General features: G+C 44.7%; 2 protein-coding genes across 4 annotated transcripts; one reads left to right on the top strand and one right to left on the bottom strand.

The window, feature by feature from the left end:
* The first annotated feature begins 580 nt into the window (after positions 1-580).
* Positions 581-3,846, top strand: cryba1l1 (crystallin, beta A1, like 1). Its single transcript, XM_048231945.1, has 6 exons — positions 581-716; positions 1,388-1,470; positions 1,577-1,695; positions 2,089-2,230; positions 2,708-2,850; positions 3,294-3,846. Exons 2-6 carry the CDS (start codon positions 1,396-1,398, stop codon positions 3,439-3,441), a joined length of 627 nt encoding a protein of 208 aa, XP_048087902.1. The 5' UTR covers positions 581-716; positions 1,388-1,395; the 3' UTR covers positions 3,442-3,846.
* A 1,219-nt stretch (positions 3,847-5,065) lies between these two features.
* Positions 5,066-11,151, bottom strand: LOC125286710. 3 transcript variants are annotated; one of them, XR_007192229.1, is made up of 5 exons: positions 10,993-11,151; positions 10,305-10,392; positions 7,699-8,862; positions 5,283-6,443; positions 5,066-5,155 (listed from the first exon to the last, which is right to left on the bottom strand). XR_007192229.1 is itself a non-coding variant. In XM_048231941.1 (4 exons), exons 3-4 carry the CDS (start codon positions 8,398-8,400, stop codon positions 5,418-5,420), a joined length of 1,728 nt encoding a protein of 575 aa, XP_048087898.1. In that variant the 5' UTR covers positions 8,401-8,862; positions 10,305-10,392; positions 10,993-11,151; the 3' UTR covers positions 5,252-5,417. The 3 variants fall into 3 exon arrangements, 2 of the variants coding, with proteins under 2 accessions (XP_048087898.1, XP_048087899.1); XM_048231941.1 differs by lacking the exon at positions 5,066-5,155 and having other exon boundaries at positions 5,252-6,443; XM_048231942.1 differs by lacking the exons at positions 5,066-5,155; positions 10,305-10,392 and having other exon boundaries at positions 5,252-6,443.
* Positions 11,152-13,956: the final 2,805 nt, after the last annotated feature.

Here is a 13,956-nt window from a genome sequence, read left to right as displayed (position 1 = left end):
GAAACACAACATCATCAGAGGCTGAGGGGGAAAGAGAGAGAGAGAGAGAGAGAGAGACACACAGAGAGTAGGGAAGGAGAGGGAGAGAGAAAGAGACAGAGTAGGGAAGGAGAGGGAGAAAGAGAGAGAGAGAATGAATGGGTGATCCATATACCACTCAGACTCACAAATGTTAAATGAAGTAAAGTCACATGACTAAGTGTGGCACACACCCAGGGTGTTAGTGCCCTTTTGTGGAGTGTTTGTGTGTCTCTTATTGTTTTCCAACACTGCTCTAGAACACACCCGCATACACACAACCCCCCCACACACACACACTGAGCGAGCTGAGGTTAATCCCGGTGACACTGTGTTTTGCACGGGTCAGCAGTTCAACTAAAGTCACTGTCTTTGTACCTCCCCTGGCCCATTCAGAAATAACGGCCCGCTTTGGAAACCTCTGTGGAGCCACATAAGTATGTGCTGACCTGGCGTACCCCTCAGTGGCGGAGTGTGTCCCGGGAGCGCGCAAAACAAGTTGGCTGGAAAGAAGAGAAATGGGGTGTCACGCGCCGCTCCGACCCCCATGCACGCCTCCTGCACAGGACGCCCGGAGCCGCGCGGCCGGCGGCAGTTGATATAAAACCGAAGCGCCAGGTCCTCTCAAAGCTCCACGCGAGACAGGCGTTCAGGCGCGTGCCACTTCCAAGTTCTGCGAGTCAGTGACGGCCAGTACGGTAAGGTGCCAAACACTCGACTTTACCTTCTCCACCAAAACACCTAACCGGATAGTCGCGGATATTCACTGACTGACACAAAACCAATAATGGAATTGGTGTTTCTACACAAATGAAATCACTCAATGGCCGCCACAATTCACAGCAAATCAGAAAGTTTTGTAAACCTTAACAAAAAATATATATTTGATTATCCTAACTGTGTCAGATCAGTATTGACTTTAACTACAACAACCAAAATGAACAATATTTAATTTTTGGTTGTTTAACTATAACAACCAATAATTAACAATGTTTAACAAATTCATATAGTCTACTAACTAAAGCAGACCTGATTAAGAGGAACTTTTCTGAAAGTGTATCTATGGTGAGGAGTTTTGCAAAGGCAGTAGAGAGAGACAAGGGAAACACAGATGGATGGAGGACAAGCACATAGGTCCAAATGTATATAGCAAGACAGAAAATCTTCATGGAGAAAGTAATAATAATATTAATAATTATTTTTATTATTATTTGTATAGTATGTTTTCAAAAACCAAGATACAAAGTGCTGTGTAATGGCCAGTGACATGCTGTCATACATTTTGAGCTGGTGTAGGACTACTATACTAGTCCTTGTTCAATAGTACTCCATGCCCCATGGTCCGTCACTCACTCGTTCTCTCTCTTAGGTTAAAAGATGTACAGATTCACTCGTTCGTCGATGATGCAGCCAATGATGCACTCCGGCATGGGCATGGCCCCCTTTTTCAAGGTAACATACTAAGTGCACAGGCGTTAGTTCATCCAGAGGAAGTCGTGCTGCTCACAGGAACAGACACACTCACGGTTTTGGTCTCTCACTCGCTGTCTCGTCACAGGTGACCGTGTTCGAGCAGGAGCACTTCCAGGGCAAGTGTCAGGAGTTCACCTCGGAATGCTGCAACATCCAGGACTGTGGCTTCGACAACATCCGCTCCATCCGCGTGGAGTGTGGAGCGTGAGTCTAGTCTGTGTGAAAGAGGAATAAGGAAATGCAATTGTGTCCATGTGTATTTACAGTATGTTTGGAAGTGTATGTGTGTGTGTGTGTTTCGATACTGTGTGTGCAGTTGTGCATGAGTTGGGTTGTGTGTGTGTGTGTGTACATATATTGTATTGTAAGTATATACTATTGATCCATGTGTTGTAAGTATATACACAAGATATTCTTAGTCTCAAACTAGCAGTCTTTGTGGAACGAATGTATACTATATTATATTCGTCATGTATTAGAGAGACAGAAGATGTAAATTCTTCAATTGTCTGAGATTTGATTGGACTAACACCTCCTTTTCAATTCCTTGCGTGTCCCCGTGTTTGTTTCTGTGTGTGTGTGTGTGTTTGTGTGCAGCTGGGTGGGTTATGAGCACCACGACTTCGAGGGCCAGCAGTTTATCCTGGAGAGGGGTGAGTACCCTCACTGGGACGCCTACAGCGGAAACCTGTCCTACCACATAGAGAGGCTCATGTCCTTCAGACCCATCTACTGCGCTGTAAGTACTAGCATGTGTCTGGAGTACTAGCATGTGTCTGAGGTACTAGCATGTGTATGGAGGGCTAGCATGTGTCTGGAGTACAAGCATGTGTCTGGAGTACTACATATGTCTGGAGGGCTAGCATGTGTCTGGAATCTGTGTGGCTGTACCAAATGTGCAAAGCATGTTAAAGTCTAAGAGGATTTTAGACCATTTGTCCAACTCTGAGCCCATATTTATGTGTTCTTCAAAAAGTATAGTGTGCCATTTATTCTGTGGTGATGATGAAGTGTGTGCAAGCCTCTGACTTCCTGCCGCATTTTAGGTTTGGCATTTGTCTTTTCAGTTAAATAATGTGTACATTCTTTCTCAGACTAACAGGCCTAATAGGGTAGTAGTAGTATGCTCTGTAGCAGTAATCTCTGCACATGTGTGTGTGTGTGTGTTTATGAATACTTACTTACCTCTCTCTCTCGTTCTCTCTCTGTCTCCCAGTCTCACCAGAGCAGTCGCATGATGATCTTTGAGAAGGAGAACTTCCTGGGTCGCAGCGTGGAGATCTGTGATGACTACCCCTCTCTCCAGGCCATGGGCTGGTGTGGAACTGAGGTCGGCTCCATGCACGTGCAGTGTGGCGCGTAAGTCTGAATCAGCTCACATACACACACTCCCCCTCTGTCCTTATAGAATGTATGTGAAAATGTAAAATCAATTGTAATGTCACAATTTTGACTATGTTTTCAGTTTCCTAATTTAACTCAATTGCAGAATATTTGTTTTCATGCTAAAAATAGCAAGCTGCCATATAGTTCAGAATACGAGTAAGTTTGGTGTTAGAATTGCTCATTTAAGACATCACAAAAATATAGCATATTCTTACAAATGAATAAACACAGTTACAGCTCACAGTTACTACACAGACAGTCCAAGCCCTTTAGGAACATGGGTGTGTTAGAGCCAGGTGAGTTACAGCTACAACCTGTGGCACAGCAGATCTACCAACACAGACTTCATGCCCCCCTACCTTTCTCCTCCAAATTCAGTACTCATGAACACGCCCGTGTGTTCTGTCCCTCTGCAGGTTTGTGTGTTACGAGTTCTCTGGCTACAGAGGCAGACAGTACATCATGGAGTGTGAGAGACACAGTGGAGACTACCAGCACTGGAGGAACTGGGGCTCTCACAGTCAGACCCCCCAGATCCAGTCTATCCGCAGAATCCAGCATTAAGGACCTCGTAACGCCCGCAAACCCTCCCAGCACTACCGAGACCGCCACACACACATACACAACACAGACACACACACACTTATTCAGCTACTCCAAGCCAGTGTCTTTTTACTCCTAGCAGAGAAAAGAAACCACCTTCATTCACACCTGCATTTCTATACTGTTAAGACGTCTGGAACTGACTAACTTTGCCCCGCGCGCACACTCGCGACTGAGCCACTCTGACAGAGGGTTCCATCCAATCGGCACAGACTAGACCACACCCCCCCTATGTGTGATTTGTCAATGGGTGGAGGCGTGGCAGTGGAGACCCATCCTTCTGCTGGTCCAGTTTAGGTGTGCAGGGGGATGAGATCATCATGAAGCTAAAAATAATATGGAAAAAATAAACTTATGTGCACTTCAGTACCTCACCTCTGTGTTATTATTAAGTGTGTGTGTGGAGGTATGTGTGTGTGAGTGCATGTGAGTGTATGTGTGTGTGTGGGTGGGTGCAGGTGTGAGCTTGTGTGTCTGGTTGTAAATGTTGTGGTGGTGTCCTGTGTTTTACCTTGTCAGTGGTCTTAAAAGTGTTTGACCATTCTGTAAGTGATAATACATCCAGCGACCATAGAGAGTATAGTTCATTACTTGGTAGAAATATAAATAAATAGATTTGCATTAAATTAAGTGTGTTGTCATCTATAATAGTGATTGAGAAATGGATAATTTCCTACATGTAGTAGCTAATAATATCCACTAGATGGAGGTAAACCATTACTCAATGAGAAGCAACAAGTGGCTTGTTTACACTGGTGTCAAAACAGTAATCTGATGACATCTAATCACACATATATTGCATGTGCAGTATAACTACGTTTTAGCTTTTTTAAGTTAGAATAAACATTGTCTAAAATAAAACGCATAACTCCTTGTACAGCCTATATTACAGACCTAAGCAGGTCTGCTTGATGCAGGGTAGGTCAGTAGGCTACAAAGACCTACAGTATACAAAACCAACAGATCTTATGTTATGAACTTAAATGGTCTTGCATTGGTTAAGTAAGGGATAACGGCCGCCGAGGTATCCTGTTATACGGAATTAATGGACGAGGGCGAGGGGCAAAAAACTCCGCCCGAGTCCATTAATTCCGCATAACTGGACACACCTCGAAGGCCGTTATCCCGCTTATCACCCGGTTGCCACTGTAAAGCAAAGGAAACACGCGGTTCTGTTTAAATAGAAGCTCACTAGTTCAGCTTGTTGTACAACTTTCGTTGGCCCAGTTAGCTTGTTTACAGTTGATTCCACTGTTGCGAAGCCTGCAACCAAAGATTCTAGAGCGCTGCAACCGTCGTCCTACTATGGTTGTTATAGTTACCATTCATAAGCATTGATATGGAATGGTGTCCTGTTATTCAGAATTAATTGCCACCCCACCAGCCAATCAGAAAAGAGTATTTCTTCTCTCCGGGTGATAAGTTACCTTTTCTGTTAACCTTTACTGTAACACATCAGCCTGCTATTACTTGCCATTCCAAACATGAGAGAGATGACCCTTCTGTTTTATGACACCCATTCTGTTGGACAGAACAGCTCAGAGGTCCTTAAATAATTCAGAGGAAAAACTTACAGTAGGTGTTCTGCTGTAGCCTACTGGGGCCAAGGCACTCCAGCATCAATGCCAATTGTCCTTTTAAAATGGACACCAGAAAGTCTGAAGGAGAATCCTGGCTGTTTATAAAAAGCAAGTTAGGTTAAAAAAAAAACAAGTCTCATAAAAACACATACACCTGTGCATTAAAAGAAACATTTTAATTTGAACCTTAACAAAACAACAAAAACATTAACACTACTCAACTGAACCCAAAATCTCAATCTGAACTCCTGCTGATCCACCTTTGACCTCTGGTGGAGTGTCATGACCTTTGACCTAAGCCACAGAACGTTTTCTTTCCTGTGCACTGCACAGTCTCCATCAAACTTAAGGGTGCTCCTACAGGGTCAAAGCGCCCCCCTGTGGACTGGTCCTGCCCAGCTGTCCAGCGAGTCGATTGGCCGGGGCGGTTGAGGGGCTGAGGTGCGCCTCTGTGTCTGGTTCGCCTTGGCACGGGGACTGAGGCCTGGGGGGCAGAGGGGGCCGTGGGGACGTCTCAGCGCTCTCCCTCCCCCACACTTCTTCATCCTCCTCCTCCTCCTCCTCCTCTTCATCCTCCTCCTCCTCCTCTTCCTCTTCTCTCTTCCGCTTCCCGAGCAACTTTAGTCGCAGTATTTTCATGTTCTTCCCCGGCTGCCGGCGCTTAGGGTCGGGAATGTCCGGCCCCATGCTGCTGCTGGAAGCCCACTCGCTGGTGGCGGACTTCCGCAAAAGTTTGGCCTGATTCCTGGTCATCCTCCGCTCCTCGAACATCTCCGCCCGCAGGCTGATCTCCGCCAGGATCCTCTTCTGGCCGCTGCCTTCCATCTTGCGGTCGGCGGGATCGCAGTGGCGGCGCCACGGGGTGGCGGACAGGTGCATGGTGCGCGTCAGCCGCGGTGCCCTCCGGCGAGGAGTGCGCATGTGTGTGTGTGCCGGCGCAGCGTCTCTCGCCTCCTCTCTGCTGCACTGCTGCAGATCCTTGATGATGGTGTACGGCCGCATTCTCGACGGCTGCTCCAGCGACAGCAGCAGGTGATCCAACATGTCGCTGACCTCCCCATCCGGCTGCTGCTGCTGCTGCTGCTGCTGCTGGGAGCTTCTGGCCTCGGCGTTGTTTCCAGACGGGCAGAGCATTCTGGGAGTTGAAGTGTTTGTTTCTCCGGCACCGCTAGGCTGGTTGAGCTCGAACAGGAGTTGTTCCAGTAAGGACCTGGGTGGAGTAGAGGGGGGCAGGGGCAGGGTTTGCAGCATGAACGGAGTCGGGGGCAGGCAGGGAAGGGTGGGGGTCAAAGTGCCACTGTCGGGGGGAGGCAGGCGAGCAACGAGAGGGGGTGGCCGGACCCGAGGTCGCCCTCTCGGCTTTTTGATGTCAGGGACTTTGTCCTGTGATGAACAACACATAACATATGTTATTATACGGCTCTTCACAATCCAAATAGAATGCTCCATTGACTTGAATGGGATTTCCGAAAGTTCTAGCGGTCATTATTTCTTGGGAAAGGACCTCTGAAAACAAGAATGACCGCTGTCAATGGCAACGGAGTTTGTGCTTGGAACTTCATTCAAAAGTGAAAGCAGACGGTTGATCAGCTGTGTTCTAAAGAATGTTTGATTCAAGTGCAGCGCGTGTTGTTGTGAACTATTTGTTTCTCAGCAAAAGCCACGACGAAACGGTAACAAATAAGTGTAAAGAGACATATCATGGAGTTTATTTTTTCGTTTTGGCAAGTAGCCGTATAATAAGCGGGATAATGTATAAAACTCCGGTCATTATGGGAAAATAAGTCCCTTTAGGGCGAAACAAGACCGGTTTGCCCTCTCGGGACTTATTTTCCCCATAATGATCGGCGTTCTATACATTATCCCTTACATATGACAACACATAACAATCTCAATCCACACAGATACACAATGAAACATGCACAATATATATCATCCACACTCAAACTCCCACAAATACATACAATTAGTAGACAAGTGTTCAAATACAAAGTGGAAAAGCTAAAAGGTGTGGAATCAACATACAATAAGCACTTGACCACCAGTGGTTACATTTGAATGTAATCTTAGTTTAAAGATGGATGTCTAAGACAAGAATTCATTAACTCAACAGCTGTTGCCAAAAATACACTTTCATTCACACACACACACACACATACATACACACACACACACACATACACACATGCGTGCGCACACACTCACACACACACACACACACACACACACACACACATACACACACACACACACACACACACAACACAATCACACACACAAACACACATACACACACACATAGACATATGTGAGCACACACACTCACACACACACACACACACACACATATATACACACACACACACACACACACACACACACATACACACACACACACACACACACATACACACACACACACACATACGCACATGCGTGCGCACACAATCACACACACAAACATACATACACACACACACACACACACACACACACACACACACACACATAGACATATGTGAGGAGCACACACACACACACACACACACACATAGACATATGTGAGCACACACACTCACACACACACACACACACACACACTCACACACACACACACACACACAGATTGACCGCATACCTGATTCTGCTCTGTCCCTTTCCCTTTCGCACTGTTCTGCCTGACGCACGATCTGGGCCGGGTCTTCTTCCTGGTCGGCAGATGCAGGGACCGTCCGATGCGTCCCCCTCCGACCCCCCTCCAGGTGAGGACCACGGGGCATCCCTCTCTCAGCGGGAAACGCCGTTCCACCTTCTCGATGGCCTGCCTGTCCTCGTCCCCTTTGTCCGTTTCCCCCTTCAGTCGCCTGGCTCTCTCACCCTGTCGCTTCTCTGCCCGCCTCGCCCTCCGCGGGCTTCTCAGCGCCCGCCGGCCTCGTCTCCCGCGCCCCGCCGAGTCCAGGAAGTAGCTGATGAATTCTGGGATGTTCCCTTCGAACTGCTCAAAACCCTCCACCAAACCCGCTTCGCCGCCGTCGCCTTTGGAACCCCCCGCGCGAAGTCTCTCCGTTTCGTTTGGCTGCTCCTCTTGAGGCAGGAGGAGGAGGGCGGGGCAGGTGTCGGGGGCTCCAATAGCTGATTGGCTGAACAGCTGACACACCGTGACGTCATCAAGCGTGGACGACATTGCCCCAGCAGCGGTGACATCATCAGGGAGGGACATGAGAGAGTGTTCGACAGTAGACGCTTGAAAGCAGCCGTCCGTAACCCACGGAAACTGACTCATGTGGCCAACCGGAGGCACGTCAGACTGGAACTCCGTCGAGCTCAGCCTCTCATACATGAACTGGGAGGAAGTGATGTCAGAGTGAGTCTGCGTCTCCGCTGCGTGTCTTCCTCCGCCAGTCTGTGTCACATCGAACTGCGTCTCCGCATCCTTACACTCCCTTCTATCAGTTCCCTTCTTCCCCCCCCCCCTCTTTAGGTCCTCTTGTCTTCCCGAAGGCCCCGTCCTGCAGCGGTTCCCTGTCCTCTCCTGCTTCCCACTCTCCCTGCTCTTCCTCCACCTTCTCCGGAGGGAGCATGATGCCCAGTTTGTCAGCGGCCTTCTGCAGGTCTGTCCTCTCGCCCTCCACTGTGCCCGTGTACAGCACCCTGACCAGCCTGAGCAGCGTGTAGGCCTCGACAGCCTGGAGCTCGATTACTCTACTCTTCCCGTTGGGGAGGGCTGGGAGAGTGGACAGAAACTCGCAGAGCCGAGGGCTGAAGGCCGACAGCACACAGCTGTGGACAGGCACTGAGATATCTGTAGGAGAACAAGGGGGCACAGTTGGCAGTCGCAAGCTGGGTTTAACTGGGATTCAACTCATGAAAATTTGTTTAAAAGAAAGTGCGGATAGCCTGCGTTTCCATCCACTGTGTTATGCAAATTAAAAATTAAAAACATTCTACTAATCAAGAGAATAGCTCTGATCAGCTGTGGGATGAAAGCGTAAGGTGGTCAGGGCAATGTTTACAGACAAAAATGTAGGTAAATGTATCAAAGGGCAATATATGTGAATATCTGTGAATTTTGATGTGAATTTTAGGGTTTTAAAGTAAAAGGGAAATGCCAGTGATTTTTCAGGTAGATATCCGTTTTTTTTTTTTTTAAAAACAACAACAAAAATCTGTTTCACCTGACCTACACTGTAGCTCAAGTTGCTGCAGTCAATAGCTAAAGTAGCCAGGCAGCTATAGCACTACACTCTGGGGGCGTGTTCATGAGCCCCCATGTTCATGCCCCCAGAGTGTTGTTCTTTTCCCTACCGACATTACTCTGTGACCTTGAGAATCGGAGATCTATGTGAAAAACCACCAGAATTCCCCTTTAAGAGCTTTCAATGAGTCATCATCATCTCTCAATCGTCTTCAAATCATCTACTAAGCCTGAATGCAGACAGTGTGTAGATGCCTACAGAGGAAATGAGAGCAGAGCAGAGTGATTAAGGGAGTGGGTGTACCATTGAACTGGAGTTGTACAAGTGCACACACAGAACAGAACATGAGAGACTGACAGAGAGACAGAGACAGAGAGAGAGAGAGAGAGAGAGAGAGAGAGAGAAGATAGAATGATTGCTTGTAAATGCAAGAGCAACAGTCAGGGGATTTGAGCTGCCTTAGTGCTATTCACTTTTCTGGGAAACTGCCAGTAGTAGTTTAAGTGATGCTGGGTAATGTCACTTCTGTTGACATTCAAACAAAACAGAGAGCTAGCTCGCTACTTCCTCCCCCTCCCTCCCGTACAATTGAAACTCTCCTAAACGTGGCATCTCGTCTGTGATTTGCTGGAACAGTTTGTTATGTTTTTTTGGGTTAGGTTTGCCCAGGTTGTTTTTGTTGTTGTTTTTTGGAGCCTGGGCTGTCACATTTTTTTACAGTGTATTCAGAACACAGGCAGCTAGTGGATGGTGAGGTGATGTTTGCTGTAAGTGACAAAAAATGTTTTAGCCTAAAAAATGTGTGGCATCGCTTAGAGCACATTTAAAATCCAAACCATGTAGGCTATGATATATGTGAGAAACAACTATCATTATCATCCAGTTTTACCATTTATTACACTACAGTAACATGTCTGTTCATGTGTAAAATTTTAGAAACAAGAGTGAGAATCCTAGCCATCCCTGTATGTGTGTGTGTGTGTGTGTGTGTGTGTGTGTGAGAGAGAAAGAGTTAATATCAAGTGTCTGTATACATTAACGTGCCTACCCTGTGTCTGCAGGACTGTATCACAGAACTGAGCTCTGTGCTGTTGCCTCTGCAGCCCCTTCATCAACAGCTGTTCAAACATCCCCATCTGGTGGAGAGAGAGATGGAGGATGACTGTGTGAGTGCAGGTGTGTGTGTGTGTGTGTGTGTGTCACTGCGATGGGCAGGGACAGAAGAAAGAGGACTAGCTTGATAGAGAGGCAAGCAATAATTAATCAGTCTTGGGGTGATGTGCAGTGCTTTTTACTTGAGACCCCTCTGATGCCAGTCTGAAAGAGGGCTTCTGTTCAACCGGACACACATCACATGATAAGAAGATTTAGACTTTCTAAATAGGCACATACATGTCATCTTAATTTTTTGCCAATTATGAAGTGATGATATTCAATCTGATTTTGACGATTCTAACCATACCATGCTAGCACTTCAACAAGAACTTAGGCTACTTTTCATGATCAAACTGACTGATTGAACTGAATAACAATGGACTGCTCAGGATCCATCAATCTGTGAAATTAACATCGATGACCAGGTAGTATATTTATATGACCACCACACTGGCTTAGGCTTACAGAACTTTTACTTATAATGCTATAAAGCGGCAACAAACAAGAAGCATGTTCTACTACATAGCTTAGGCTAGCTATCTACATGTGCATAAGTTTGCTTAGCCTGTATATTTTCTTACCGATAATTCAGTAAATACGATGTCCTCCTCCAGACTTGACTATAACCGGGTGGTTTACTTAAATTTTCAACTTAATCTGAACCTTGAGTGACCTTTGTTTTGCCTTGCAGTGTTTCGCTTATCATCGCAGGTGTCCTAACATCTCCACTCCAGCTGTAACGTTACACTTGTCCCATGGCTTTGCTTGCCACGCTTGCCGCGCTATCAGTTTATTTGGTCTGTCTCAAACAACACGAAGAGCCCAAACGAAATGCATAAAACGTTCAAATACATCAAAAAGTTCCACATGTAGCACTGAATAAATGAACGAATGAAAAAGCAATACATAAATAAACAAATAAATAAATAATTGCAAAAGGTTCATGCAAACTTGTATGTAAACTTCAGAGTGTAAAATCACATGTAGTCTAGTGTAATAGGCCTATTAGTCTGGCAGCTGCCATTGAATTGGACTAGGTTCACAACCTTTTTGGGGCTAAAGCACACCAAATGTCAAACCAAAACGCCAAAGCAGTAACTTATAGTTATGTCACACACATTATCATAGGCTATTTGAGCATCACGTAAGAAACAAAACACGTAAGAACCCCTGGACACGTAAGAACCCCTGGATTAGATGTCCAGGGACCAGTTTTTCAAAAGTAGGCCTAGGCTACTACGGATTGAATCAAATTTGGTAAATGGGTTTCAAAAAAGAGGGATTTCGAAATAAAATCAGATCATGTAATCCGATTTTAGGCTACATTTGATCTGGATCAAACCTGTCCTTGGTTTGGGATCTATTTGATCAAAATAAAAAACAAGATTATCCTGATCCCATTAGAATTGTGGATTCAGTTGTGATTTTTCGATCTTAACCCATTTAAGCCCCAATTTTTTCCAGACATGCAAATATACAAATCATGTAGTATTAGCAACCCTTTGAAATAATCAAGAATTATTATTATTATTTTTTTTAAATGTAGAAAAGTAGATGAAAAAGTGTGTTTTATTACCGGTCACAATTGTGACTGGTGGAATAATATTCATATTCTCAACTAAAGGTTGCTCAAATTGTTTTGTGTTTTTTTGTTGTTGTTGTTGTTGTTAAAATAAGGGTATTCTGACAGCAATCACTGATCAGGAACTTGGGACTTTCCACACTGATATAAACACTGAGACCAATGGCAAAAATATGTACAGTACATTGTTTGTTTATTGCGTCTCTGACCAGGAGTTTCTATGTCTGTGCATGCGAGTGTGTGTGTGTGTGTGTGTGTGTGCGCGCGCATGTGTGTATGTGTGTATCTGCAGGTGGGTGTGAGAGCAGTGAGCAAAGAGCATGCATGCCGTGTGCAATGTGAAGTCCCTTTGAGTGTGTATGTGTGAGTGTGTGAGTGTGGGTGTGTGAGTGAGTGAGTGAGAGAGTGTGTATATCTGAGTATGTGTGTGTGTCTGTGTGTTTCTGTATGTATGTGTGTGTGTGTGTGTGTGTGTGTGTGTGTGTGTGTGTGTGTGTATAGGTAGGTAAGATACAACAAGAATTGTGTTTGTATAAAAATATGTGTGCATCTAGATACAACATTTTATCCGATTGGTCACAATGTTTACTCATTCTGCAAACAGAATAATTACAAATGTATATATCATAACTAGACAACTTAAAGAGCATGTGTACAAACAATCTTCCTATGTTTATTTTAACATACTTTAATTACCTTTTATTCAGGAGCTTTGAGACAGCCATCCTCTTTTCAAGGTGCAATCAAGAAGGTAAACAGCTCTGGACATGTGACAATTTACTCAAAACATTTGACATTGCACACATTTCATTGAAACACTCTATTATTTCAATATACTGAAAGAGTATTGGGAAATTCCCCAGTAACAGTTTTAGAGGCTTATAAATATTTGTCCCATTTATGACTAATGGGTTGAAAAAACGAATGATCACAAAATCAATGTTTTCAGGTGATATGTATTCATATTAACGATTGAAACAGTCATTTTTTTACTATTGGACAGTGATTTTTTGGGTACTTAACAAAAATAACATAAGGAATGCAAAATGTTTCTGTTTATTACAGTGTTTCTGTTTCTTCAAATTAAAACAAACAATGGCAATTTGTGGCAAGTGCTATTTAAGATGTAACTTCTTTGCTTAACCAGTAGGCTACACTGTTGGCTCCATTTAAAGCTCTGGTAAACAGGATTTGGTAATCCTGAAATTCGTTATTTACATCACAGTGATCCAATCCAATGTTCCTTTAAAAAACTGGCATAAAAGTAAAATGTATCAGGTGATCCTGGATAGCAAAACATGGGATTTTCAAATCCGGATAATTTTGTTCCAGATTAAATTTTTTGAACTGGGCCCAGGAGACATAGCACCATGTCTCATTTCGGAAAATCACATGGTGCACAGCTGCTTCAGTTAGGCCTACATGTATAGCCTACCCAAACTGATTGTCAGGGGGGCAAATCATTCTCAGCCACTTCTCTTTCAGCAGCTTGCCTTAATGATGGTGTGAATTCTAAAATAAATGTTGTACGCCTATAAGTGAATTTAGCCTATTTGACCAACAATAATAATAATTAAAAACTAGAAATGTAATGCCAGAGGAATTACAGTAGTGGATGGAAAGCTGCTGGCTTAATGTTGGTGGGTGTTTCCTGACAAAAAAACATTGAATCACTTAATCTTTGGGTTCATACAAACCCTCGTACCAAAAAAACCTTGTGTGTCAAGGCGTTCTTGAGATATAACACTTAAGGTGTTTTTGAACTTGACCTTTGACCTCCAACATCAATTCACTTCATCTTTGAGTCCATACAAACACTCATACCAAATTTCAGGCATGTATGTCAAGGCATTCTTGAGATATCGCGCTCAGAGTATTCATGGACTTGACCTTTGACCTCCAACATCAACTCACTTCATCTTTGAGTCCATACAAACACTTGTACCAAATTTGAAGCATATGC

Source organism: Alosa alosa, chromosome 21 (genome assembly GCF_017589495.1).
Source record: "Alosa alosa isolate M-15738 ecotype Scorff River chromosome 21, AALO_Geno_1.1, whole genome shotgun sequence".
Classification (NCBI taxonomy): Eukaryota; Metazoa; Chordata; class Actinopteri; order Clupeiformes; family Clupeidae; genus Alosa; species Alosa alosa.
The sequence above is the reverse complement of the archived record's forward strand: the minus strand, read 5'-3'. Positions and strand labels throughout refer to the sequence as shown.